The 27,551-nt window shown below is 45.1% G+C and overlaps 2 protein-coding genes across 2 annotated transcripts; one reads left to right on the forward strand and one right to left on the reverse strand.

The window, feature by feature from the left end:
• The first annotated feature begins 228 nt into the window (after positions 1 to 228).
• dph5 (diphthamide biosynthesis 5) lies at positions 229 to 8,823 on the forward strand. Its single transcript, XM_020609085.1, has 7 exons — positions 229 to 562; positions 1,789 to 1,913; positions 2,502 to 2,610; positions 4,157 to 4,277; positions 5,042 to 5,081; positions 5,618 to 5,759; positions 7,342 to 8,823. The coding sequence occupies exons 1-7, from the start codon at positions 428 to 430 to the stop codon at positions 7,531 to 7,533; spliced, it is 864 nt and encodes a 287-aa protein (XP_020464741.1). The 5' UTR covers positions 229 to 427; the 3' UTR covers positions 7,534 to 8,823.
• Positions 8,824 to 10,271: 1,448 nt separating this feature from the next.
• On the reverse strand, positions 10,272 to 22,859 carry slc30a7 (solute carrier family 30 member 7). Its single transcript, XM_020609114.1, has 11 exons — positions 22,364 to 22,859; positions 21,975 to 22,076; positions 18,786 to 18,899; positions 18,592 to 18,679; positions 17,933 to 18,062; positions 17,586 to 17,831; positions 15,620 to 15,667; positions 14,159 to 14,294; positions 11,314 to 11,404; positions 11,051 to 11,200; positions 10,272 to 10,779 (listed from the first exon to the last, which is right to left on the reverse strand). The coding sequence occupies exons 1-11, from the start codon at positions 22,441 to 22,443 to the stop codon at positions 10,732 to 10,734; spliced, it is 1,233 nt and encodes a 410-aa protein (XP_020464770.1). The 5' UTR covers positions 22,444 to 22,859; the 3' UTR covers positions 10,272 to 10,731.
• Between the last annotated feature and the right edge of the window lie 4,692 nt (positions 22,860 to 27,551).

Genomic DNA, 27,551 nt, shown 5'->3' on the forward strand with positions numbered 1-27,551 from the left:
TGACCTGTTATAAAAAAAATTGTGATCAGCGTACAAGGAGCGACTAATGAAGTTAATTTCAAGATGAGGTTTATATCAAAATGTTCAAAATAGTCTATTATATATATATATATATATATGCCGAAGTAAACACACCATCACCTGGTTGCATTGAATATTATATAAATAATTTATTTATGAACTGGATTGATAATATGCCGCCTGTATGCAATACACAGATTTGAGAATGGAATTTGGCGGAACATATTAACACAGCAGAGCGAGGCTGTAGCTGCTGCACGTCGTAACATTTTACGGCAAGCCGTATTCCAGTCCGTCCACTGAGCTTACACGTGAATGCAGGACAGTAGTAAATTAAAGGGGAGATTCAGGAAGCGGGAGTGAAGTTTAACCTTGTTTCAGCGCAACGGGGCTCCGATCCGGCAGCATGCTGTATCTGATCGGCCTGGGGTTGGGAGACGCCACGGACATCACGGTCAAAGGTCTACAGGCGGTGAAGAGCTGCTCCAGAGTTTACCTGGAGGCTTACACCTCCATCCTGACCGTGGGGAAGGAGGCTCTGGTGAGTCCACAGCTACATGTAAAATGTGTACAGTAAAAATACGAGGCCGTGTTTCTTAAACAGATGACAGGTGTGTTTGTGCACAGGTGTCTGCTCCTGACTGAAGCTGGTCTGTGCTAAAGCTAATTAACTGCTACATGAGCTAACACTCGGAGAATGTATTAAAACACTAAAAATCGTTACAGCACAGGCAACACGGAGCTTCTATACCCTACATTAATAGAGAAGCCCTCAGAACTATATGAAGACACGTGTAAATGTGTAGTGAACGAAAAGTGCGTCGTGTGTCCGATTCCTCATAGCGTCCACTGCGCTGCTTGTCGACAGCTGTGCCCATGCAGCTTCCTGAGGAGCCCCCCTGGATGGTGTAGCCGGTGCCTTCTGGTTTCTTCCTGTGTTTGGCCACCAGCTGTGTTGGTCTACACCACAGGGTCCTAATCCAGAATGGCTCCACTGAGTGAGGACAGCCCACAGGCCATTGACACTTTAAGACCTGAAGGTCAGTCGGTTCCATCTAGTCACACAAACCGCCAAACGCTCCGATGAAGCTGGCTCTCATGAGGACCCCCAGCTCAGCTGCTCAGGTGAGACTGTGTGGATCAGGCTTCACAGCCACTGCAGGGCTGCCTCGACAGAGGAAGAGGAGAAACACAAGGACTGGACCAAAGCAAATCCGGGCTTTGGCCCAGTCAGTCCAGATTAGAGGTTTTGTCTCCGACCACGGTGGCTCTGTGAGACCAGAGAAGGTGAAGCCCAGAGGTGGAGCCGTGATGGTGGGGGGAGCCTTGTGCTGACACTGGATACGTACTCACAGCTACACAACATCCTACAGAGACGCGCCGTCCCATCTGGCCTGAGCTCAGCGGGACTGACAGCACTTTTCCAGCAGGACAACGAGCCCGAGCCTCCAGACTCTGTGAGGACGGTGACGGAGCCTATGTCAGGTGACCCGGCACCCACTGCCACCGGCCTAAACCCAGCTGACATGTCTGGGAGGAGCTGGACCCCAGAGTGAAGTAGAAGCAGCCAGCAGGTGGTGAGCAGTGGGAACTCCTCCTGCACTGTTGGAGAAGCAGCAGGTGACCCCTCAGGAAGCAGCTGGACACAGCTCCAGCTCTACAGTCCAAACTTTAAAACGCAGTTTGCTTTAACATTTTGTTCACTACAGAATCAATGTGTGAGGGAGTAAACCAGGGATAGATGCTTCAACAGTGTATATGTCCTAGGAGGAGTACTACGGGAAGCAGCTGATCCTGGCAGACAGAGACCTGGTGGAACAGGGGGCGGACGAGATCCTGAAGGATGCAGATATGACAGATGTGGCGTTCCTGGTGGTGGGCGACCCGTTCGGGTGAGTCCTGATGTCCCTGTGTCAGGAAAGTGATCTGTTTTTCAGTCCATGTAGCAGCAGCTGTACTGATCCCCAGATGTGAGGGCTGGACAGCTGTTTGATGTTGACAAGCTCCAGCTGCTGGTTTGTGCCACTGAAGACTAAACCTGGTGCTCGGTGTTTTCGCGACATCTGACACGTTGGTGTCTGAACAGTACAGTCACATCCAGGTTAAAGGTTTTCTGCTCTTTATCATGTGATGTTTGTATCATAATTATGGTTAACTGCAGCCTGACTTTTGATTTGGCTGTTTTTCTTTGTTTTTGTTTTATTGCATTTGTGTTTTACAGGTTTGTTCAGTCTTGCCCGTTTGTTAATTTGGCTGTACGTCACTTTGAGCCTGTACAGAAGCAGCTATGCAGATCAATACCAATTGGTTCATCAATTAAAGTGTTTAAATACAGTTTTAAAGACCAATTTATGGCTAAATATTAGATTATATGTTGGAATCATCAAGAAACATGAAAGCTGTAATTTGTCCTTTCATTTTTTATTCATGTTTACTTGAAATCTCTTACACATGCTATATATTGTTGTTCTGTTGTGCAGAGCCACCACCCACAGTGACCTGGTCCTGAGAGCAGTGAATGCTGGGATACCGTACAAGGTTATCCATAACGCCTCCATCATGAACGCTGTGGGCTGCTGTGGTCTGCAGGTACACCACGCAACATGTCACTGTGAGCTGAGTCTCACAGGCAGCTGTACCCTCCCAGATACTGACACCGAGTTACTAATCAGAACCACACATTACAAAGTGCTTTACAACATATAATGTACAGTGTGTATGTTTTAGATAAAGATGAGCTGACTGCCCTGGAGGGTGTAGCAGTGTCTGGGTTTAGTTTTGGAGTTCCTGTCTGTTGATAGTGTTGGGCAGGTAAATGAGGCTGAATAAAAAACAAACAAACAAACAAAAAAACCTGAGCCAGCAGCTGCGATGTGCACCTAAGAGTCACAGCTCAGCTCAGGGCTAACCCCCCCCGGGTGTATCTTCAGGTCCATCTGCTGCAGCTTCTGGTCAGACTCATTAAACTGATGTTGTTGTTGTAACAGCAAATTCACTGCGTTAATCTGACCTCATCAATAACTGACCTGTCAGAACAACCAATCACAGTGCGGGACCCAGCTGTCCACACACAGATTAGCATTTATGCTAACAGAGCAGCTCCTCTGGGAGGTTGTTAATATGTTAATAAGGGGCAGGCTATGCAAATGAGCAGTGTTCCCTCTGCTGGAAGTCAGTCCCATCAGCCTCTGCGGTCTGTGAGACTGTTACATTATATGAAAGACCTGCCCACTCACCACATGACCCCTCCCATCAGGCCCAACCCGTCAGGCAAGAGCAGGGCACAGAGACCCAGCTGCTGCATGACTAATATAAACACACGTTAAAATTTTAATTACGCTCGGTTTGACCTGTACCAGGTTCCTAGCTCTGAGTTCTGATGTTAGTTTCACTTGTCAGGTAAAAATAACCCCATTCACATTTATGTTGGCTACCCATAAAAAGAACCCAATAACCAGAAGTGAAACCAAACAGTTCAGAACTGATTCTTTGTTTAGAAAGAAATGTAATTTACAGATAAATATTAAATGGCAGAAATGAAATATTTCACAGTAATCTATCAAAATATACGTTAGAAAAACTGAATCATTATTTCATCTTTTACTTCCAGCGAGGGACTGGAGATTCAAGATGTAAGTACAAACACAGTGATACGATCGTAATACTTCATGTACTGTGACTCGTCTTCTTCAGTGCTTTACTGTTTAGCTCCATGTGGCGAGTAGCACAGGGAGGGGAAGAGTCACTGTAATGAAGACTAAATAAAGCCTTCTGTTAACATTCAAACACTGAGCAGATTCACTGAGGGTTTGTTCCCCGGACTCTGATCTGAAGCCTGTGCCCGGCCGGGTTCGGGTTTAGAAATTATGTTTGGGTCGGGTTGGGACGTCGGTCAAACTTGAGGCTAGACGGCTGCGTCGTTTAATGATGACCTGATTTAGTTCAGCACTGGGTCTACATGTAAATTCTCACCCGTCTGATGAATGTTGATGGAAACAGTGTACAGGCTGGTGGGTCAGCTGACCTGAGGCCTGCTGCTGTTTTTGGAGATAAGAGGTTTAAACAGGAAGTGTTGCCGTGACGATCTGTTTCCTCTGTGCAAACAGCTGACATCTGACCTCTGTCTGTGTGTCAGCTGTATAACTTTGGGGAGACAGTGTCGCTGGTGTTTTGGACGGAGACGTGGAGGCCGGAGAGTTTCTATGACAAAATCTGCAAAAACAGAGCGGCTGGACTGCACACGCTTTGTCTGCTGGGTGAGATCCAATCACACGCTTGTCTTTCTGTAGTCACAGGGCACAGGCACACTCCACCAGGTGGAGGGGCGCCAGCGAGGATCACACATTATTCAGATCATTTTCAGGCTGAGGTCCAGTGCACCCTTTGCATTATTATTAAACATGGACACATTTGGCAACATTGAAATCTGTAGTCTACTGGGTAGAGAAACCGCATCCATTTAACTGTACAGTTAAATGGATAACTCCCACCACAGGTGCCTAAACTTGCCTTGTCAAAAGTTGCTGTGACCTGGGACTTGAAACACGGTGAATGGTTCACCAGAAGGAAATGCTGTGTCGCAGTCTGGGACGTTAGCTGAGTCCCAGCACAGTCGGTCACAGGTGAGCTAACAGATTTATGTCTCAGAACATGAATAATAGCAGCCGACCCACACAGCCCCTGGAAATGGACCTTAACAATAAAATCAAGTCATCAGTTAACTGGCTTATCATTTTAGCTTCCACAGCACAAAACAGGTCAAAGATCTAGACAATCAACACGATGTGTCCTTTCATCTAGTTCAAAGTGAGGAGACAGTCTGCTGCTGGACAGATTCAAAAACAGCAGCGTCGTTGGCTTCTAGGAAAATGTTACTTGGCTTGTTCTCAGAGCTCACTCTTATTTGTTGGTTTCTTGTTGGAAAGAAGTTCATGAGGACATGTTTTCCATTGGTACTTGTTGAACTGAAGCAGCAGTGGGGATGAAATCTAATGTGTCGTTATTCTGTTTCTACTGACAGACATCAAAGTCAAAGAGCAGAGCATCGAGAACATGATGAGGTAAGAACCAGAACCACATCCATATCTGGGTCCAGGTCCTCCTGTGGGTTCACAGAAAGCCGGTCTGATGTCATCCCAGCTATTTTCTGAGGTGAACCTCAGTGAGCATGTGCAGTGGGATGAGCTCACAGAAATCGAACCACAGAAACTTAAATCACTGTTTATCCAACCAACCCTAAGTTCAGTCTGACAGGCAGAGCCTCCTCCAGCATTGCCCCTAGACCCTACCAGGTAACAGCTTAGTGTGGCCGTTGACTGATGATTTACAGATGGTCCTTTGGAAAGTAACTTGTAGCTCATAGCACACCAGTGAAGGAAGCTGGTCGTCTTTTTTTTTTTTTTTCTACAAAGTAAACATTTTCTCTTTTTGAAGGAAAATTCATTCATTTCTTTTTAAAATGTCATGTCTGCAGGAAATATTTCAGAGCTTTGCCAAAATCCCCATGTCGTTCATTGGTTTGTCAGACATTTCATGTGAAAACTTAGTTTTGAAAATGGACTTTGTTCATGAGCAGCTTACGTTTGTCTCATTCCAGAGGGAAGAAGATCTACGAGCCTCCACGCTTCATGACGGTCGCCCAGGCTGCAGATCAGCTGATCCAGATCATCCAGAGGCGGCGGGAGGAGGGGGAGGAGCTTGGTGAGTCACACCTGGTCACCTCTCGTCTGATTGGCTCAACACGACACAAACAGAACTGAACCATGTCTCATCAGATACACATTTATAATCAATCAAAAGTGAAGTGTTAAAACTCCTTCCACCATAGTCACATGACCACAGGTGATCTGAAGCCATCTTTGAAACATATTAAAGCTCCAAACACTGCTTGAAGTTTTTTTGGCAGAGATATTCACTCATTAACGAACATGAACCCATGAACACAGTTCCCTGAAGACCTCCCTCTTTCATATCATTAATTCAGGACAAGACCCCAAAACCTACCAAACAATAACCTGCAGTTATAGGCAGATACCTTCAGATGTCACTGAGAAATTTTTAGCATTAACTATTCTTTTTAATTACTCACATTTCACTTTAAATAAAAAATCACTTTTCATTACTTTTTCTGTAGTCATTTCTCATTTTGTTCTTACACATGCAAAAATGCTAGTTTCAAACAAAATACAAATCATCTCCTTTGATTATCCTTACTAAATATAGAATGCATCAACTTTCTACTTTATGCATTCTAGCTATAGCATTTTATTTTTCTCTTCCAGCTCCTCTTGCTGTTTCTTCTTTTTCTCCTCCAAGTCTAATTTTGCTTCCCATTTGTCCACCAACACATATTCTGCATTCTTCCGTTCTTTTCTCTTTTCCAACTCCTTTTACTGTTTCCCTCTTTGTCCTCAAAATCCGATTCTACTTGCAACTCATCCACCACCACATATTCTGCAGGAGTCTGCAGGTTCCTTTGGGCTGGGTGTGATAGGGGAGTACAGGCTTTCCATCATCTCCTCTATGACCCCCTCTTCCTGCACTGGGACATTCTACATCACAGATGCAGTTCCTTCTGGTTCATGCAGCTCATTCTCATCCTCCTCTGGCTTGTCATCTCCTTGTATTCCTCTTCTTTGAATAGTGGCCATTCTAATATTTCTTGTAAACATTCTTGCTGTTCTTGTAGGACTTCTAACTGCAGAGACAATTTGTTCGATGGTCTCCTGCAGCTCCTCTTCTATGGTCATTTCTGGTACTGGACCATTAAAGGCCGACACTGCTGTAATGACCTGTTTCTCCAGGACCTGTTTTTACAGTTTATAAGACAAAATTCTTAATGTTTCATGAAAAAAAGTAAAATTAACAAATTTACAGAGAACTCGTTTTAGATTGAGTCACAATTTTCAGAAGTATTACAAAAGTTTAGTTGAGAAAACTGATCCAATATAGGTTTTGTTATATTTTGAAGATTAAGTTGAGTTTGGAAATAAGTAATGACAACAAAGATCAGGAGAGAGATTTTTATGGAGCATGTTTGGTCTGAACATGGTTTGACCTCCACCTTATGAAGAACTGACCTTTTTTTTCCCTTGTAGTTTGGTTGCAGGAGTTTTTCCTCAGATGTTTGTGAATAAGCAGCTGAAATGTTAGCACAGGAAGCTATGCCTAAGGAAGTAGCATCGAAGCAAAAACAAAACTTGAATGGCGCAGCTGAAATGTTAGCACAGGAAGCTAACTGTGCCTAAGGAAGTAGCATTGAAGCAAAAACAAAACTTGAATGGTGTCAGTCAGTAAGACCTGTTGGTAAACCTCAGTTAGCATGCTAATGTGTTGGTTAATGCTAATGAAACTTTACGTCAGCTGCTGTCATGTGACCTGTCTGCTCCGCTCCATTCGCTGGTGGTCACCGGTCAACTTCACCCACTGGAGGTGGACATGCTGCGACTGAATGCAGAACCAAATTCACTGCAACACCTCCACATGATCGACAGCTCCACGTACATGTCCTAGGACCCTCATTTACATGTTGTATTACCAGGCCCCCAACCCCCCCAGGCTGAACCTGATCCTTACCTAAACCTTAAAGGATGCAGCTGGTGATTCTGTTTGTCATTCGCCACCAACCCCATCCAGAGACCAGCAGCACCAGTGAACAGGGTGTCCTCACCGTCATGCGAGTCCAGACCCTGGTCCAGCTTGTCACTCTGTGCTGTAGACCTCCACTGTTGTCCACCAGCTATTAAACGTCCCCCCAGTGAGCCACACTGCTGCACTGGGGGGCAGGTTTCCTCCTCAGGAAACACAGGAGTAGCACCTGTTTCCAACACGTTGTGCAGCGTGAGCAGAGACCAGTGACTCCTTCCCTTCAGACACTGTACAGGGCGATGGCTGTTCTCAGCCTTTGGAGCATTCACTGGTGCCGTTAGTCTCTGGAGGGGATCTGTGAATAAGCCCTTAGAAACCAAGTCTGACCCTTCAGAGATTTGAAGTATTGTGGGTCCTTACAAAGACAGTAATCCTGGCACACAGCGAACAGGATACAAGACACCGGCTTATCAACAGAATATGATAAAAACATGAACCAGATGTGAAATGTGGTAAAAACTAGTTAGATCCAGTTAAAATGTACAGATTTTAATGTGGTTCCACATGGTTGTAATTTTAAATTAAAAACATTTTCTTTTAGAGCCATGTGACAAGTTAAGGATCAGTTCACGTAAATTAAAGTAAAATTTTAAAAAACAAAATCAAGCATTTGTTAGCAGCAAACAGTTCAACCGAAGGATGACGGAAACTCAAACAGGACATATTGGAGCACACATATTTAGAGACTGTCCATTTTCTTCAGCTTATCTAAGGTCGGGTCACAGGCTCACTAAGGCAGTCCAGGTGTCCCTCTCCTCAGCAACATGTTCTAGCTCCTCTGGCAGGATTGTGAGGCATTCCCAAGCCAGACAAGATATATAATCTCTCCAGCGTGTTCTAGGTCTGCCCTGGGGTCTCGTACCAGATGGACATGTCTGGAAGACCTCCAAAGGGAGGCGCCCTGATAAGATGCCCGAACCACCTGGCTCCTCTCAATGTCAAGGAGCAGTAGTTCTACTCAGAGTCCCTTCCGGATGTCCTAGCTCCATCTCTAAGGGAAGGTCCGGCTACCCTATGAAGGAAATTCATTTCGGCCACTTGTATTTGCGATCTTATCCTTTTGGTCACTACCCACAGTTCGTGACCACAGGTGAGGGTTGGAGCGTAGACTGACTAGTAAATTGAGAGCTTTGCATTTTGGCTCAGCTCCTCCTCCACCACAACAGTCTGGTACCACACTGTCCCGCCGCCCCCCCCCCGCCTGTCAGTCTCACACTCGATTTTCCCAGTGTAGCCAGTAATTTCCTCAGTGCCTCGGAGTTCTGGGCCATAGGTTTCCTTTCTCTAAAGTATCTCTGCAGACTCCTCTGTATGGTTTTGTTCACCAAGTGCCTCCTATGTGCGAACGCGAGCCTCCTGTGATGTGCACGTAAGCTGTTAGGCACTGCACACGCTGTGCTTTTGGTGTAGACACGGTGAGTTTTATGCTTCTGTCCAGTGCAGCTATGACAACCACCACCTTTTGTTACTGCAGTGTTATTAAATGGTCAGACAGGGAGATCTGAACCGGACTGGATCCACCAACTGTGTTCACATACGGACATGACGTAGGAGTTAGTATCTGCCCTGTGATGGGCCTGTAACTCTGAGTGGGTTGTCCACCTCTGTTATTCTTCTACTCATATCAAACAGTTAAGCTGATAAGCTTCATATTTTGGAACCAGGATTTGGATCAAGAAGCTCCTGTGCCAGATTCATTTCAGTATGTCAGATAGCTAAAGCTACAGTATGTAAATGAAGGTAGCACTAGTATGAAACTCCAAATCAATCCACCCTGCTCTGCTCTCCTCCACTATGACCTGCCACGCTCTGCTCAGCTCTTCATGTTTGTCCTCATGAAGTTACAATAAATGAGAAAGCAACAAAACTGACTGTTCAAGCAGAACTAGTCAAAAATCTCTGTTCAGAGAGGTCAGTCCCACTCAAAACCTTTTAGAAGCTAATATCTCTGCACTGCTGCCAGTTCGGTGAGTCTGGGTCACAGGAGGCTTCGACGGCAACTCTCCACATAAGGACAAGTTTTGGAGCAGATTTCTACAACAGATATTTGAAAAAAGTTTCATACTGTAGCTTTAAGGAACATTTAATGTAGGTAAAAGTAAGTATCAGATTTGGTAGTGGGAGGTACTTAATATTAAAGGAATTGTATCGTTATCCGGACATCCCTATTCTCAGCATTTCCAAAACTAAATATCGGCCCAACATGGCACCCACAGTGTAATATCACACTTCCTGTTCCTCCTAAAGGTTTCTGTTCACCCTGAAGAGCGTTCAGTGTGCTTGTTTTTAACATAGTAATTTAGAAAATGTCACATTAAAGGTGAAGGTAATGATGTTTCCATCAGCCTCAGGTACAGCTGTGTTTACTGCTCATTAGCTATCTTTAGCATGCCAACACGCTGAATGTCAGCATGTTGTCATGGTACAGAGCTGTTAGCATGGCTGGAGAGGAACATTTGACTGGTTGGCAGGCAATTACAGTAAAAGTCTCTGATGTTAAAACAATCTGACTTCCTAAAAGAAACTTATTCAAAGTGAAAAACCTTTAGAAAGGAAATCCAACCTGTGCACAGCTGGACATACTGATCTGTAGAAACACTGAATTCTGGGAAACAGTGATTTTATGTCATCAATAAAGTTGGAGATCAAACAGAATCATCACATAAAAAGTCATATGGTTTGGTCACATGGTTTGGCACGTTAAAAGCACAGCATGACATCACACTCACCACAGACCAATCAGCCAGCAGCGGTCTGGTCCCAGGAGTGATGTCACAAGAGAGGAAGGGCGGGCTCAGATTGTCTCTGATTCATGATGAAGGCACTTACCCACAATGCTTTGCTCTGGGGTGGGGGTGGGGTCACACTGGCCACTGACTGGTATATTAAAATAAAAACCGGTGGGGGAGGAGCTTTCAAGCTCATTGAGTCACATGTCCCAGGGTCTCTGAAACCCCTCCACCACCTGGTGGTCTCAGTCAGTCTGTGGGGTGGGGGGCAGGGTCACCTGCAGCTGCAGAGTGAATGTGATTGGACCCCAGGGGTTCAGAGGAGGAGGAGCTTCTACATGGCCACTGGGTCGATCTGAACGTACAGCTGTCGAATTCCGGCCTGTTGACAGAAGACAGAAGTCCTGCTACTGCAAACTTTACAGCAGGTAAGTACTGCTACTATAGCAACAACAGTACATTTTCAATTACATATACAAGTTTTACACGTTTCTGCTGACAACTACTACCACTACTATCTCAGTTAGTAAAACAAAAAACAGGACACACTACCACTACTACTACTACTACTACTACAAGTACATTATTGGTATAACAATTACTAGTGCTAATGCTGGATGTGTGCTGTGTGATGCTGTGGTGCGTTCAGGTACCTGTGTGAAGATGTGGTGAGTCTGGCTGAGGATCCAGCGGGTGTCGGCGTCGGGGGCCACCAGCAGCTTTAATGTTCCGATGTAAATGTCAGTACACAGAGTCCAGAAGTGGGGCTCCTGTAGGTTGTACACTCCCGGCAGCTGCTGCACCTGAACACAACACAACAAAGAAGATTTTGAGTGTGTTCAGGTGCTTCTTATGAAGCTTGAAACTACAGTGCTTCAGGTGTAGGTAGGTGTATGTGTGTGTGGTCAGTGCTCACCTTCTGATAACACTCTGGCAGGGTGTGGTCCAGTGAAGGTGGTGTTCTCTGCATCAGGATCCCAATGGACTCTCTCAGTAATGGCACCACACTGAGGGTCAGAGGTCAGAGGTCAGATGTGTGGCTCCACTGTCACTAACCACACTATAATGCGATTAGTAATACAGCCACAACTTCAACAAATGCTGCTACTACCACCACCACTATAAATATGACAGCTGCTAGTAACAAGTAACACCCACAAATGTGTACTACTACGTATTACCTCCACCAATGGCAGGGATACATGCACATCGTAGCCGTGTTTCCACTCTCGGAGCCTAATGAGCGGTACACCCCGCGCTTCCCTTAACCGTCACTCGGCATAACCTGCCAGGTGACGTCTTCACCGCTTTGCCCGCGGTCCGTTCACTAAAGTCCCTGTTTTACTCCTAAACCAGCCAGTGGATGTCTGTCATGTCTATCATTTTTCTTGAATAATGTTAAAACTAATAATGAAATCAGCATCATTCCAAATGGTTTTCATGGTGGAGCAGTCATATTATGAGGGTCACACTATCATGGGAATATTGCTTTTATGGCATTATGGGGAAATGGGGTGGCCCTTGGTGGAGGTCTGCACTCTTCCCTGCTGTCTAGTATTACTACTGCTGTCCCACCAACAACACTTCAATTACAAATGTTACTACTTAATACTTTGTGTGACCAACCAACTGCTGCTGTTTCAGAACTGAACAACAGACATGAACTGCTTCTCCAGAATCTGATTCTTTGCTGGAGTTTGGTCTGAACTCCATCCTGCAGTGCAGCTCATGTGCATATGAAGTTTCAAGAGTTTCTCATCTCAGAACTCAGATTCTTAAATCTAAATCCGTCTCCAGTCTCCTACTTGAGTTTTACTCTGATAACTCACATTTATGAGAATAATCTATTGATTTTTTAACTGGAGTTTGGTCTGCATTACATTCTCCACATTCCCTCTGGAGAATTAGCAGATCTCCAAGTGGAGTTCAGCTCCCTACGAGCAGTTACTGCAGCTGTAGAAACCTGATGCCTGTGGTTGTGTCAGGGCCTCTCAGCTGACCACAGCTCCGCTCTGCTGACGCTTTAAATCTGCAGCTGTGATCACTCAGAGCCTATCAAACCACATCAGCTCACATCTAACTCCATTTATCACTGGGACTTCTGGGAAATCTGACCACTGCATTTACATCCAGAAGACCAGAGGCCCGGGCCGGATGCAGTGGTATTGGCATATTTAAGCCTATTAAATACTAACTGCACATTCTTTACATTAGTGGAAACAATTTTCCAAAGTATCCATGAGGTTTTTGACTCATCTCCAGATGCTGGTTTCAGGTCAGTTCTGTGGAAATTAACTTACAGAGAGCTGACAGCATTTAGCTAACGTTAGTTTGTAGTTAAAGTAACATCATGCAGCTGAGACCAGAGCCTGGTAAATGCAGATATGCAGAGTAGGACACATAGCTGCAAACAATGTTTTATACATTTTCTTTTTGTGTGCACTTTTGCTTAAGCTTGATTGCTTATTTATTTATGACAAAACCTGACATGTTTTGTTTCAAGTGGTTGTAGAAGTTCGTGTTTCCACTGGAAGCTGCCTCTGAGTGTCGAGATACGATTAATTGTGCAGCCCCAGTTTTCAGTCTGCACAGAAATGAGACCAGAGTGAGTCTGGTCAGGAGAGCAGTGTAAACACTGGAGCTACGAATTAAAGCTGCAGAGTGTTCAGACTCTGTCAGAGCATTCAAAAATCAATTGTTCAGCTTCACTCCTTCCCGCCTCTCTCACACATAGATGTCTCTGTAGTTGTGAGGACCCTCATTGATATAATGCACCCCATAACCCTAACCACTGCTGCAGTGCATTGTGTATAAAAGCTTTAGATCCTACAGTCTGTCATTATCCAGAGAGAGCTGATTGGTTGACTGCTAAGGAGAGGCAGCTGGCCCGCCCCCTCCACACACACACTGCGGTCAGTCAGTGTGGTCTCAGTTGTGTGGTGGTGGCAGGTTGGGGCCACGCCCCCCTCAGTTTGGTCTGTTGTAGGCTATAATCACAGCTGTCAATCAACAGGGTGGAGACCCGAGGCCTGCACCATGAGTTCAACTTATTCTGGCTGTCTTGAGGTGATCTGGCTTCACTGAGCGTTACATTGGCCGTCCTGAATAAACGGTACCACAAAGCTGGTCATCAACTGGCTCTCTTAAGTCTGGGTTTTCCTATCAGGCCACGAGCGCATTCATGTGAAAGAGGCCGAGTTGTTAATTAGATGTGACAGCACCAGCACCATGAGTGAAGTCGGCCACTGAGAATGATATGAGACGGAACAGAGATGCAGCTGCAGTTTCTCAGACCTGATGTGTCCGCAGCAGTGTGAACACACTAGATCTGGGCCACCTGTGTATGTGCTCCTAGACCCAATTCCTCTCCAACCTCTGACTGTGTGAGCACTGTCAGAGTGGTCAGGTCAGAATCCATGTGGTCTTTTTAACATCTCCTCCTCTGCACATACAGCCTGTCGCCATCATTCGGCGTCGGCCCCTCACAGACCAGTAACAGTAAACATGGAGGAGAACGACGACAGCGACGGGGTCAGTGTAGAGACCAGGACGTTTCACATGTTGTGGGCGTTTATGGAGAAGCTTCTGATCAGGCCAAACTGGAAAGAACATACAGTATCATAACCCAGTGGTTTGGGAGGAAACTGGGCCATTTGACCATCGCACACATGACCTGTCATGACATGTTACAGTGATGAGTTCCCTTCCAGCATGAAATGACTGCAGCAGGCACGATTCATCACCTGAGATGTGCACGTTACCTGACTCCAATGAGGAGGGCGATCAGCATGGAGCAGATGGGATCCGCGATCATCAGGTCGTACTTCTGCATCAACAGAGCAGAGATGATCACCCCAATGCTGCCGAGAGTGTCAGCAATGATGTGTAGGAGGACGCCTGCAACACACACACACAGGTCTTAAATGTTCACCTGTTTGATCAGGTGCGGCAGTGACCCGAAGACAAACTGCTTCCTGCACTGTGGAGTCTCCCACATGGTCCAGCTGTACTGTTGCACACAAACTCCTCTTCACTGTCAAATGAAAACCATGTATGTACAAAATATTCGCTACGTTATGTGAACCCTCATGGTAGTGATCTTTTCAGATTAACAAACAGAAAACTTTAGTCCCAGTTTTTAAAACGCTGTATGGTGATGTGTGAGCGCCCCTCAATGGCTCAGTGAAGAAACAGCATTGATGGGAATTCAGTTTCAATTCATCTTTAGTCCAGTTTTATTCTTCTATATTATTATCTATGATTTACTTATTTTAAAGACTCTTGTCCTTTACTGCTGTGTACATTGATATGCATATATTTACACATAGCTTTGTTTATCTCTGCTGTGTAACAAAGCAACTGTTTGTCTCATCAGCAACCAAATTCATTTTGTGCTTGTATTCTGCCATTTCCTGTGTTTTATCTGATTAAAATTTCTTCCCTCTTATCTGTTTGGAAATGAAACAAAGAATCAGTTATGGTAAATCCTGAAGATTTACTAAGGATCTGAGCACATGTTCTCACACACCGATCAGCCAGAACATTCTGACCACTGACAGGTGAAGAGATTAATGCGGACCATCTCGTTACCTGTCAGTGTGTGTATATTAGGCAGCAAGTGAATATTCAGTTCTCAAAGCTGATGTGATGGAAGCAGGAAAAGTGGGCAGTGTAAGGATCTGAGTGACTTTGACAAGAGCCAAACTGTGATGGTGAGATAACTGGGTCAGAGCGTCTCCCAGACTACAGGTCTTGTTGGGTGGTCCCGGTCTGCGGTGGTCAGTACCTACCAACAGTGTCTAAGGAAGGACAGAACCGGTCATGGATGCCCACAGCTCAACGATGATGTGGTTGATTTACTGTAGACTCAACTTTTAAATATTCATCCTTCAAAAGATCAGAGTTTGTTTGAATCTTTGTTAAAATTGGTGAAACTGAGAAATACTGTACACTGGTCTGAACATTCAGTGGCTATAGTGGTGATATCACACCTGGAGTGTGGAGCCTGTTGAATGAGTCTAAAAAAAAAAAAAATCTATTTGGTCCTCATGACCACATGAAGTAGCAGATGCACAGTGAGCTGCAGAGTGACATGTGCGTTAACCCACTGTGTCAGGCAGGTGGTCATAATGTTATGGCTGATCAGTGTATCCTGTTAGTAAAATGTGTGGTAAAGAACAAGGCTGTTTGTTCTGCATGATGCATCATGTGTGACATCTCACCCTGCAGGATCTGTTTGCTGGAGGTTCTCCCCGTGTGCTGCAGCTCATCTGCAAGAGAAACAGCAGACAAGGGTCAACAGTGGTGATGACAGTGGGGAGGAAAATCTCCCTTTAATGGAAGAAACGTCCGACAGACCCCGGCTTCTGCCTCGACCAGTTGGGGTGAGTTGATGTGGAACGCAATGACTAACTTCAATCTGCGAGGGAGAATCATCATTTACATGAACAAATTGGAATCTTTCTGATAAATAAGATTTGAACCAACTTAGTGCAGTTCCTTTCACAAACATTTCCTATTGTTGGGACATTCCTTCCACGTCCCACATACAGGGGCGGGTCTAGAAAACTTTGGATGAGGTGGCCAGGCTGAGGCACAGACTCAGATGGCTGCCACATTTGAAATATACGTAAAAACTACATTAAAGCCCCAGGTATATGAAATAAGAAATCATACATTATTAAGAATCAAAAGCAAGACACATGGTGCTTTGTTTAGCTTAACTTTGGCTGCATCCCTTATTTACTTCTTATTCAAATATCATGCTGCATGCATAATTTAAAATAAAACTACTTTGACTAATCTCAGGTATAAAGAACCAGAAAAATGTTAGTTGTATTTAAGGCATCAATTTGTCATTGTTTTATTTTTCATTCATTAATACCACGGATGCAAAAGTACACCCATTCGTTACTCAAGTAAAAGTACAGATACCTGTGTAAAAATACTCTGTAAAAAAAATCTACTAAAAGTAGAAGTAGTGATTCAAACTCTTCACTTGAGTAAAAGTAAAAAGTATAGGCTCTGAAATGTACTCTATGTATAAAAGTAAAAAGTAGTCGTTCAAAGGGCATTTCTACAGCTGTTTCTGTGCAACAATATATTTCTGAGATCCCTAAACTATTTTAACTATACCAAAAATAATGAACATTAACTAAGGAGAACACATTTCAGGTCTAATTGAGCCTTAAAGGATAGAGTCCTTTCAACTGTCCCCACACAGAGACTAAAACCAATGGTGAGCTGCCTCCGCTCACTCTTAATGTCTGTCCGTCTCCAACCTGGATCAGCTGATTCGTCTGCCGTAGACCTCCGTTGTCTTTCAGAGACGATTCAACACATCTCAGTGAAACACCTCTGCACTGAGGAACTTGTTTCTTCATTACCAAACACCAGACTGGTGTGTGTGTGTGTGTTGCCACCAAAGTTTAAACAACCATAACGTTTTACAGCGTCTGAAGCATACATCTATGGTCTGAAGTAAAGCAAGACATAACCGCACATGTGCGAGATCTCCATGAAGGTGTGAGGAGCTAGCAGACTGTAAACAAGGAACATGTGACCCAGTGCAGCGGTGTGCACATGTTGCAGTAAGTGCCAAATAAAAATAATTGGTAATTCCCCTCAAATGTATAAAAACTAAAAGTAATGAGCCTGATTTGAAAATGTAAGGAGTAGAAGGTACAGATATGTGTTAAAATGTAGTGAGTAAAAGTAAACAGTTGCCAGAAAAATACTCAAGTACAGATACCCGAAAAGCTACAGTAAGGAAATCTTTGTACTTGGTTATTTCCCCACCTCTAATTAATATTAACAAGCATCACATTGTGACTCTGCAGGGATAGCCAGTCGGACTCTGCGTGTGGTTGGTGCCACCTCTGACCACCCCCTCACTTCCGCCCATGTTCCAGGAACTGAACAAACCACTCCGGAACACCGCGATGACAATTCTCAGTCTCTTCCAACATTTACAGGAAACCACTCAAAGGTGATCAGGTAACCTGATCACTGATTGTAGCCTCACACACAATAACAGGAAAACTTCTAACCACATAATTGACTCTTAGGTTAGCATCACCGGTAGAGCCTGTTGCCATAGTTACCCGCAAGTTAGCACAGGTCAAGCTCTGAGTTACAACAAAAGTTAAACTAGTACAGTTTACACCTGGTCAGGTGCGTCACACTCACCGTGACAGTGCGGCTCCTCGTGGCAGTGTCTCTGTCCACCATGACTGTACTCGTGACCATCATGACTGTGTCCATGTCCACCATGACTGTGCTCGTGACCATCATGACTGTGCCCGTGTCCTCCATGACTGTGTCCGTGTCCACCATGTTCACTGGGACTGTGCCAGTCTGCGTGTTTGCTCTGGTGGTCGTGATTGTGGCCGTGACTCACGCTGCCATTAAACAGAGAGTGGCTGTGACCGTGACCTGGGGACGGAGAGGGACGGGTATTAGAGAACTAATGGACTGAAGTCAGGTTCTGTAGAGCTGCTGGGAGGTTTCACCGAGCCGAGCACTGCAGGTAGTACCTCCCTCTCCATGTGAGTGTCCATGGCCTCCATGCTGGAACACAAAGATCCCAACCAGGTTTACCAGCAGCCCGGCAACAGAGACAGGAAGCAGCCGGTCATGATGAACGTCAGGAGGCTCCAGGGCTCTCTGACAGAGAGAGAGAGAGACGGGTACAACGGTGGAAGAAGTGCTCAGATCCCTTACTTAATCAAAAGTAGCAATACAATGGTGTAAAAATACTCTGTTACAAGGCACATTTCACATTCCTGTATATCATATTATTGCATCACAAAGACTGATGCATTACTGTGTATGTCACATTTAATGTTGCAGCTGGTAAAGAGGGAGCTAATTTTAACTGGCTTATATGCTTTTAACTTAAAATACTGCTGGGCAGCTTATTCCCACCAGGGATCAATGTAGTTTTATAATCATACTGTATTAATCTGGATATGAAAAGTAACTAAAGTTATAAAACTGATGTAGTGGAGTAAAAAGTACAATAATTGCCTCTAAAATGTAGTGAAGTCAAAGTATGAAGTAGCAGAAAAAACACTCAAGTAAAGTACAGATACCTTAAAACTGTACCACCTCCACCTTAAAACTGTATCCATCTCTGGACAGATTCATGCAGACAACTGTACTAGGCTGTTTCCATTTGCAGTGTGTGCGTTACCTCGACTCCTTCAGAGAAGATGAAGAAGGCTGTGAAGATGAGGAAGAGGCCATTGACGAAGCCTGCCAGCACCTCTGCTCTCACATAACTGAAAGAGACAGGAAACAGGCTGAAACACACTGTGGCCTTTAACAAACACCACAGAGCCCAGATCAGTCAGATGAGTCAGGCCTGAGCAGCAGAGCACAGCTCACCCGTAGGAGAAGCTGTCGTTGGCTCTCCACCTGGAGATGACGGAGGCTGCCAGACCTGCCAGCAGGGCGGTGCAGTCAAAGAACATGTGGAAGGAGTCTGAGATCAGACCTAAACTGGAGACACAACACAAGGAAGGTTTTTTGTGTTGTTTCAATGCAAACAAAAGATAGAAACATGAGATTCCCAAAGACTTGGTGACTGCAACAGTTTTCTTGGAGAAGTGGTGCGTTATCTGACAGAAAGGTAGGGGCGCCAATATTTTTGGCCATGATTGTATATAATGATCAACCCTGCCAATAGGTAAAGAGCAGAGCTGCCATTTTAATCCAGTGGAACTTCAAATAATGTGACATTACTGCACATTTATTTTTAAAATCGCAACAGCAGCGAAAGCCCAATTTGGCGAAAAAGATCAGTATGCTAACACCGTTACATTTCACTCAGCACAGTCCACTCTATTCATTTGTTTAGCAGCCTGGATTTCTGTAACGGATGGTGCTGAAATTCTTCTGTTTGTTGCATTAATTAAAGATATTTTTTCAGCTGTAGGCTGATGGGGACAAACTGCTGGTGGCAGCAGGAGATGACATCAACCAGGTAAGACAATGTTTAACATTTAAAGATCTTGCTCAATGCATTTAAAAGCACAGCCTATTTAAACATGTAGTGAATGTAAACGGTTACTGAACTGCTGCTAAAAAGATTTCAGGCATATTCATAAACTACCTCTAAAGTGCAGTTAGTCCAGTTTTCTGCACTACAGTCATTCTCATGTAGAAGTATTAACACAATCCCCAAAATGATCAATAACTGTTATAGGAATATTAAAACACCAGAACGGATCATTCACACATCAGTGTCACGTGGCCAAAGCTTCAGTGAGTTTTCTTTTTAATATTATTGTTATGTAGAGTGCTCACGGTGTTGTACAGCAGCTGTGTCAGAGGAAAGGACAGCTGTCTTCATGTCCACACAGTCATTGTTAGATGGATAAACGGCCCGCGCAGGTTTTATTCTGCGATAAGGATGAATCCTCGCTAATGGGCTGCTGGCATTTAAACAAGAGATCACCATCTTTACACTAAAGTCACTTTCGGCTTTTCCCGTTTAGGGGTTGCCACAGTGAATCATCACACTGACGACTTGCATGTTGACATTTGGCACGTGTTTTACGCCAGATGCCCTTCCTGACGCAACCCTGATTTGAACCCGGGGCGCCGCAGCGAGAGCGCTGCGCCTTAACCACTAGCCTACCAGGGATGGAGCATCACTGATGATCATAAAAGTGAGCACATTATTAAAGACAGGCCTTGGGTAACAAACTACCAGGCTACTTTCTAATCAAGATTTTTTTCCTCCTCCTGAGGTAAACTTCTGAAAATGTTATCTTTGCTTTGATATGGACTGTATGAGGAAATAAAGTGGCTGTCAGAGCATCTGCAGACTCTGTAGAAGGGATGAGAGACAGGAAGTCTGGGTTTGTTGAAGGAAACCTGCAGAAATCAGTTACCATGGTAACAGACTCAGCGCAAGTGATCTCCATATCTGGAACTGAAAATCCGGAGTCTCCCTCATTTCACCGTGAACTAACTCCAGGTTTTCACTTACGCCTGCTTTCTGGAACAACCCCTGGAACCAGTGAGTGTCCATCACTTCCAGCGTTCACTGGGCTAAAATTTAAAGAACAACAGCATGTTTAAAACTCCACTGCAGTGGAAATGCAAATAAATATTAAATCTTAACACCCAACCCCTGATGCCACAGGGTGTGGGTGTACTAATCCTCCTGCTGGTTCTCAGGTTCCCTACTGGTTTTACTGACTGTAGCTAGTCACACCTGAGATCCCAGGAGGTTAGACTGTAGGTCAGCACATTTTCTATCAGTGCTTATAATGTCTAGTTTCCCTGACTCTCCAAGTCTCTGAACTCTCCTGGAGGGATGAACACCATTTTTCCAGCAGACATTCCTTCATGTGATGTTTTGATGATGTAGGGAGACGCCGTCTAACACGTCACTCCAACATCTCCCATAGCTGTTCAACTGGGCTGAGACCTGGTGACTGGGAAGGCCACAGCATCTGGTTCACACCATGGTCATCTTCATCAGACCAGTCAGTGAGCCCTTGTGTTCTGAAGACAGGTGGACCCGTCACCCTGGAGGAGACTGCTGAGTGATTCAGGGCTTTAATTTGTCACCATCTGTATAGCAACGCAAACACTGCAAATCCTCCTCCCTATCCCACAAACTGAAACACTACCTTAAAGGACCAAGTACTAATAGTAAGAGAGATGAATGCAAAAACTGGCACATAATATCTGATATCAGTTCATCATCTGCTGTGGCACTGTGTCCATATAAACATGGCAGCTAAATCATTACAAATATGCTCTACCCCTTCTGTGTCTGTGATCTGAACACAATCATGTCCAAAACCCACCCAACTGTGAGGAGTGGGAGCCTGCAACACAAGTCATACACACCAAGTCACCAACAAACCTCTTATCATAAACAAAGCACCTGATGTAATGTGGTTTAGTCTCTGACACACAAACACAACATGGTAAATACTGCACACTCTGCAGCAGATACACAAGGAAGAGTGGTGACTGAACATGTGGTCACAGCTGCAATCATTGGTCCATTAATTGATTAGTCAACATAAATCTGATACTCTTCAATGATGCATCAGTAACTATAATCCAATAATATCTGCATCAGTGTGAAATGTGCCATTGCGCTCAGCGACTACTTTGGAACAGCAAGTATATTTTGATGCCAATACTTTTACTTCAGTAACATTTTGAATGCTGGACTTTTACATGTAACAAAATATGTATATTTTGTAGTATTTCGACTTTTACTTAAATAACGGATGTGAGTACTACTTCCGCCACTGTCGAAACTCGCTGGATTAGTAATGGTAGTACTGGTGTCAGTAGCTGAGAACATGAACCTCGGAACAGATCCGCGTTTAACCAGTGCATCCCAGTTAAGTGGCATACCACTGTAAACCCTGCAGTTTCCCACCTGTAGCCGGTGTCCGGACCAGGTGTGGGCCAAACTGAGGGTGTCTTTGGGTTTAATGAAGCTGGACTCGGGCACTCCGAGCCCCCCCATGCTAACACTAACACATACGTGGCACATCCTGCACACCAAAACACCGGCGGATGCTAACACCGTCAGCTTACCTGTTACTCCAGATCCCGTACATGAGCTCCACGAAGGCGAAGGAAAGGTTCAGACAGAGGAAGAAGAACAGGTTCCTTGAGGTTTTATCGGCAAGGATCGACCTGAAACACCCAGAAAATCTCCATTACAGTCTGAACCGGAGCCAGCAAGCCGGGAGCAACCCGGCTAATCAACACCTGGTGGTCACAGTCTCACACAACGCACCGTCCGACACACATGCCAACAAACGAGAGGCTGAGAAAACAGTTTAATGCAGAGTGAGTTCACTGCGGGCTGCTTTGTTTAGGCTAGCCGCTTAGCAACAGGCTAGTGGCTTCTCCATAGTGTCAGTTGCTTCACGGCTAGCTAAGTTAGCACCTGTTAGCTCCAAAAGCAGCGGGGGGTTTACCTGAACCATCCCGAGATCTTCACCAGCAGGTTAAACTTGGCGGGTTTGTACTCGTCGTCTTTAATTGATAAAGGTAACATTGTCACACTCGAACACACACTCACAAGTATTTTGACTACGGAATGCTAACTGCCAACTTCCGCTCCGGTCAGATTTCACAATAAAGGCGTTTAAAAGCGATGCAATGACTGACTGTGATCCCAATGACATCCCAGTTCCCAAGAAACCCTCCTACAGGGAACTGAATGACCAACCCCTAACCCTACAGACCTGTCGCTCTGACATCTGTAGTCATGAAGTGTTTTGAGAGTTTGGTATTGGTCCACCTGAATGAATCACAGACCCCCATCTGGACCCCCTGCAGTGTGCCTATGGAGCAAACAGGTCGGTGGACGATGCAGTCAACATGGTACTGCATTACATCCTGCAACATCTTGACTCACCGGGGACCTGTGCTTGGATCCTATTTGTGGACTTCAGTTCGGCATTTAACACCATCATCCCAGACATCCTCCACTCCAAACTGACCCAGCTCACTGTGCCTGCCCCCACCTGTCAGTGGATTACTAGCTTTCTGATGGTTAGGAAGCAGCAGGTGAGACGGGAAAACCACATCCAGCACCCGGACAATCAGCACAGATGACCCCAGGGATGTGTGCCGACCCCAGGGATGTGTGCCCTCCCCACTGCTGTTCTCCCTCTATACCAACGACTGCACCTCAGGAGATCCCTCTGTAAGATTCCTGAGGTTTGCAGATGATCCCTCAATCATCAGCGTTATTCAAGATGGTGACGAGTCGGCCTACAGACAGGAGGTTAAACAGCTGGCCCTGTGGTGTGGTCATAACAACCTGGATCTGAACACATGGAAGACAGTGGATATGATAGTGGATTTTAGGAGGAGCTTCCCCACCCTATCTCCACACACTATACTCAGCAGTACTGTTTCAGTCATGGAGTCCTACAAATTCATGTGCTCCTCAATCTCTCGGGACTTGAAGTGAACAACCAACATCAGCACCGTCATTAAGAAGGCACAGCAGAAGATCAACTTCCTGCTCCAGGAGCTGCTGATACAGTTCTACAGAGGAATCATCGAGTCTGTTCTCTGCACCTCCATCACTGTCTGGTTTGCCTCAGCAACCAAACAGGACAGGAACAGACTCCAGTGGACAGTCAGGATTGCAGAAAGAACCAGCAGCGCCAGCCTGCCCTCTATGGAGGACCTGTACACCCAACCATGATAAAGGTTAGTACTGAACTCAGTCCCTACCCCCACACTCTCAGGGAGCAGTCTAATATCCTGTGGTTATAGTGACTTTGGTACAAACTGTTTCCAGCAGCTACAGCTGTGAAGGTCAGGTCAGATGAAGAACTGACGTTTGAAATGTAAAAATGAAATAATTCTGTCTAATGAGTTTCCATGCAGCTGAGCAGTTGAGTCAACTTAATATTGTTAGATTTTCAAAACTCACAAAACAACACTGAACTAAGCTGACTTTACTGATGGTTGCTTACATTTTCAAGGCAGCAGGGGAACCTGCGTTTCTAAGTTGAACCAGCTTGAAATGGTTTACAGTGGAGAAGCAAATCAAACTTTATTCTCACAGCCAAACAAATCAGAAGATGAAGCAGGATATGAATTAATTTAGATGTGATTTGATTTTGGTATTTACAGCAGTCAGAGCTGGTACCCAGCAGTTTCTCAGTAGCTGACTCTAGTTGTCTGTTAGATTTCAACATAAAAGTTGCACTGTGAAAATGTGTTTCCGTGTTGTGCTGCAGAGGTGAGTCTGGTCAGTAGAGGGAGGCAGAGCTCTGCCTGTGCAGTCAGTAAACCGGCCAGTAAGACGGTCTCTCTGTGGAACCTCAGTTTGATACTGACGGGTCAGGGTGAAGGACAGTGAGCTGAAACATGTTCTGTGCAGCTAGTCACATATAAAGATCAGACAATAACTGGACTTGTGAAAAGGTTTGAACAGTGATATGAACCCAGTAATAACTCCTGTTTCTCTGTGGACTGGCTCCTGCTGCCATTTAAATCCCTTCCTTGGATTTTAAGGTGGATCAGACTTTTTCCTTCTGCTTCATTTTATCAGCTTAGCGAAGATAAAGTCAAAAATGTTTGTGCTGATTTGATGGAAACATCCCAACACCAACACATCGGCCTGTATCAGTCCACAGCCACAGAGCCCCCACCACCAGCAGCAGAATGAGCAGTGAGCAGTTCCTGTGTGCGGTGTCCTCACGTACACAAAACTGCCACTGGATCCCTATGAGGCTGAAGGAAACCTAAACACAGGAGGATTCTCAGGCAGGTTCTGCAGCCTCTCCTCTTCTGGTTTCTCACTGGATTTATGGAGGTTTATTCTGGAGGGACATCAGAGATGATGAGATCCTCAGGAAGTGGACGTCACACTGAGTCAGATCAACATGTGTTTCGCGCCTGTGAGTTCACACTTTACTGAGGTGGGACTCTGAGAAGGAGGACCAGTTTTCATTTTAGTTGTTGTCTTGCTGAGTGTTCATGTCTGTTACAGACCAGATTTCATCAGGGTCGAAGAGAATGATGAGTTCAGTTACTGGGGAGCACAGTGCAGCTTTCACCCCCACCTCATCCTGTCATTTAGATTGTGTGTCTGCATGAGGTTTTTGTTCTGTTATGAAACAGGCTCATCTCACTGAACCAGAGATGCAGTCTGTTATGAAATCAGTCAGTGTGTAAATGTTGTGTTTGCACAGTCATGAGAGGAGTTTCCATGGTGACCACAAACCTCAGCAACCTCACTGGGATGGAGACGTTGATGCTCAATCGGCAGCAGCTCCATCCTCCTCCACACTGACCATCCTGTGATTAAACATAAGCTTCTGGTCCGATCAGAGACAGGAAGTGGACACGGTGGACAGACTCAGTCCACCTGAATCCTCCAGGTCTGCCAACTGATTATCAGTCCGCCTCTGTGCGCTGTTCTGTTACTCTGCACCAGACCAAGCCTGGACAGTGATCGGGTTCAGGACCAGAACCAGGACCTGGTTCATGCTTCTTTGAAGCTCTCAGGTGTTTGAGGTCTGTATCAGCTCATCAGTTCAAAAAATGTCTTGTGAAACATTTCTACAAGACTGAGCCGGACAGATCAGAGTCTCCAGCAGAATTTTGTGTGAACTCTTGACTCGGTATATATAGTTCCACGGAAGGATCTGTAAAGATGATTTATGGTGCTCTGAAAATGTCGGCTCCAGTGGGAGCTGCTGCTGCTGACTGAGCCTCTTCAGCTCAGGGCAACAAAAAGCTCCATCTTGTCGTCTCTAAGACAGGAAATACCAGCTGAGCAGGACATTAAAATGACAAGCCACAGCAGAATCCTTGGTCCCCTCTTACACAACAGCACACAGGGGTCACGGAGGCCCAGCAGGACAGTGAAGAGTACACAACTGAAAAACACCAGATGGAGCAGAAAAAACACATTCATCAACATTTTCACTTTTGTTTCAGCTGAATCTGCATCGGCAGCTTTGAGCCACTGTATATCCAGAGCCACGGACTAATCAAGGGTCGGGGGGCTTTGTTCTGTACAGGTCTTTCTAATATTCAGAATAATATCTGCAGAGGAGGGTCAATGTGGATGTGCTGTGTAGCAAGCTTTGGTCAGGGGTCAGCAATACACAACCCCCCCCAGAGACTCATCAACAGAACAGAAGAGCCTGGAGGAGACTGTTTCAAACCATGTCAAACGTCCAGTGGGGTTTGTAAAATGTTAAATATTGGTTTCTTGCTATAAACTAAAGGGCCTTCTGTGAGTGGGGGTCCAGCATTAGGACTAATGAGGACTTATGAGACCCAGACCAGTAGCGGTGGTTGTCAGTGTGAAACAGTGGGATTGGTCTAATTCCTGGCTCACTCGCTCGCTCTCTGTTGGAGCTGTTTTAATGAATTCAGTGTTCTGGTGGTTTTTGTCTTCAACACAAAGCTCATTGGCTCTTCAGCTTGTTGCTGTGGAAACAGGATGGCTTCAGATGTGAGGTGTGAATGTGAATCAGCCCTCGAGTCTTTGCACCGGGTCCAGGTTCGGCTTTTCTTTGTCTGCGGTCTGTGGATCAGGCTCTGCACAAACATGATGCTGCAGCCAAACAGTGTGAAAATCCTCAAACAATTCTGTCTTCAAGAACTTGACTTCACTGAACATTATTTACAGACTTATGTGGCTGACACCAGACATGGCAGCAATACTTAAATCTGGTCGATCAATGATTTAAAGCCACTCACATGTCAGGGTCATCCAAAGTCAAATCCTTGTTCCATCTTTATGTTAACAGTTTAACAAAAGAACTTTTTTCTCATAGTTTCGACCTTGTGAGGCAGGAGCACTGTTGAATCACGACTAACTGTTGTTTACTTTGCTTTCACTGGGGGAATGACTGACATGATCAGAAAATGACCTGTTCCATAGCTGCTTTTCTTCACTTGTTTTGTTTTGTTTTTGTGTGTGTGTGTGTGTGTGTATTCGTGTTTGTCATTTTCTATTTACATTTGTGAAAGCACTAGAAAATACAGCTGTTACACCACTTAGGCATTTAACATTTTGACATTAGCTGCGGTCACATCTCACCAGAAGGTGTTGACTTTGTTCTGACAGATACACACAATGGCAGCAGGAGATTAACTCGATGTTAAAGATGTTAACACTAGATTTAAAAGGGGTTTCCAACATCTGTGTGAACTCGAAACCCTTTGAGCCCGATGTGCTGATTTTTTTTTTCCTCTCAGATTGTGTCATACAAAAAACTTTCAGAGGCCTGAAAAGGTCAAACTTGACAGTATTAAGAAAAAAGACAAAACAGAATGTAGTAGAATTCTGTTCCTGCTCCATGGGCCATCTCGAGAGCCTCTGTGGGGGTCCTGCCCCCCCAGGCTGGATCCACTGCTCATAAGTGAGAACCTGATCATGCAGGGGACTGTAAATGGTTAATGGTCTTATACTTGTATAGCGCCTTTCTATGCTTTTACAGCACTTTCACATTATTCTGCCATTCACACTCCCAAGCACTCACGCAATCACACACCAGTGACATCACCGGGAGCAACTGGGGGTTCAGTGTCTTGCTCAAGGACACCTCGACATGTTGACTGGACAAGCCGGGAATCGAACTGCTAATCCTCCGGTTAGGAAACAACCCGCTCTACCTCCTG

Source organism: Monopterus albus, unplaced genomic scaffold, assembly GCF_001952655.1.
Source record: "Monopterus albus unplaced genomic scaffold, M_albus_1.0 scaffold98.1, whole genome shotgun sequence".
Classification (NCBI taxonomy): domain Eukaryota; kingdom Metazoa; phylum Chordata; class Actinopteri; order Synbranchiformes; family Synbranchidae; genus Monopterus; species Monopterus albus.

Bases quoted from the DNA above. Each gene is read 5' to 3' on its own strand.
- slc30a7 (XM_020609114.1), bottom strand. From the start codon at position 22,443: ATGTTACCTTTATCAATTAAAGACGACGAGTACAAACCCGCCAAGTTT. The intron at 22,077-22,363 runs GTAAACCCCCCG...TGGGTGTTTCAG, and splicing joins AAGATCTCGGGATGGTTCAG to GTCGATCCTTGCCGATAAAA. The intron at 18,063-18,591 runs GTAACGCACACA...TCTCTCTGTCAG, and splicing joins TCTTCTCTGAAGGAGTCGAG to AGAGCCCTGGAGCCTCCTGA.
- dph5 (XM_020609085.1), top strand. From the start codon at position 428: ATGCTGTATCTGATCGGCCTGGGGTTGGGAGACGCCACGGACATCACG. The intron at 563-1,788 runs GTGAGTCCACAG...TATATGTCCTAG, and splicing joins CCGTGGGGAAGGAGGCTCTG to GAGGAGTACTACGGGAAGCA. The intron at 4,278-5,041 runs GTGAGATCCAAT...TTCTACTGACAG, and splicing joins GCACACGCTTTGTCTGCTGG to ACATCAAAGTCAAAGAGCAG.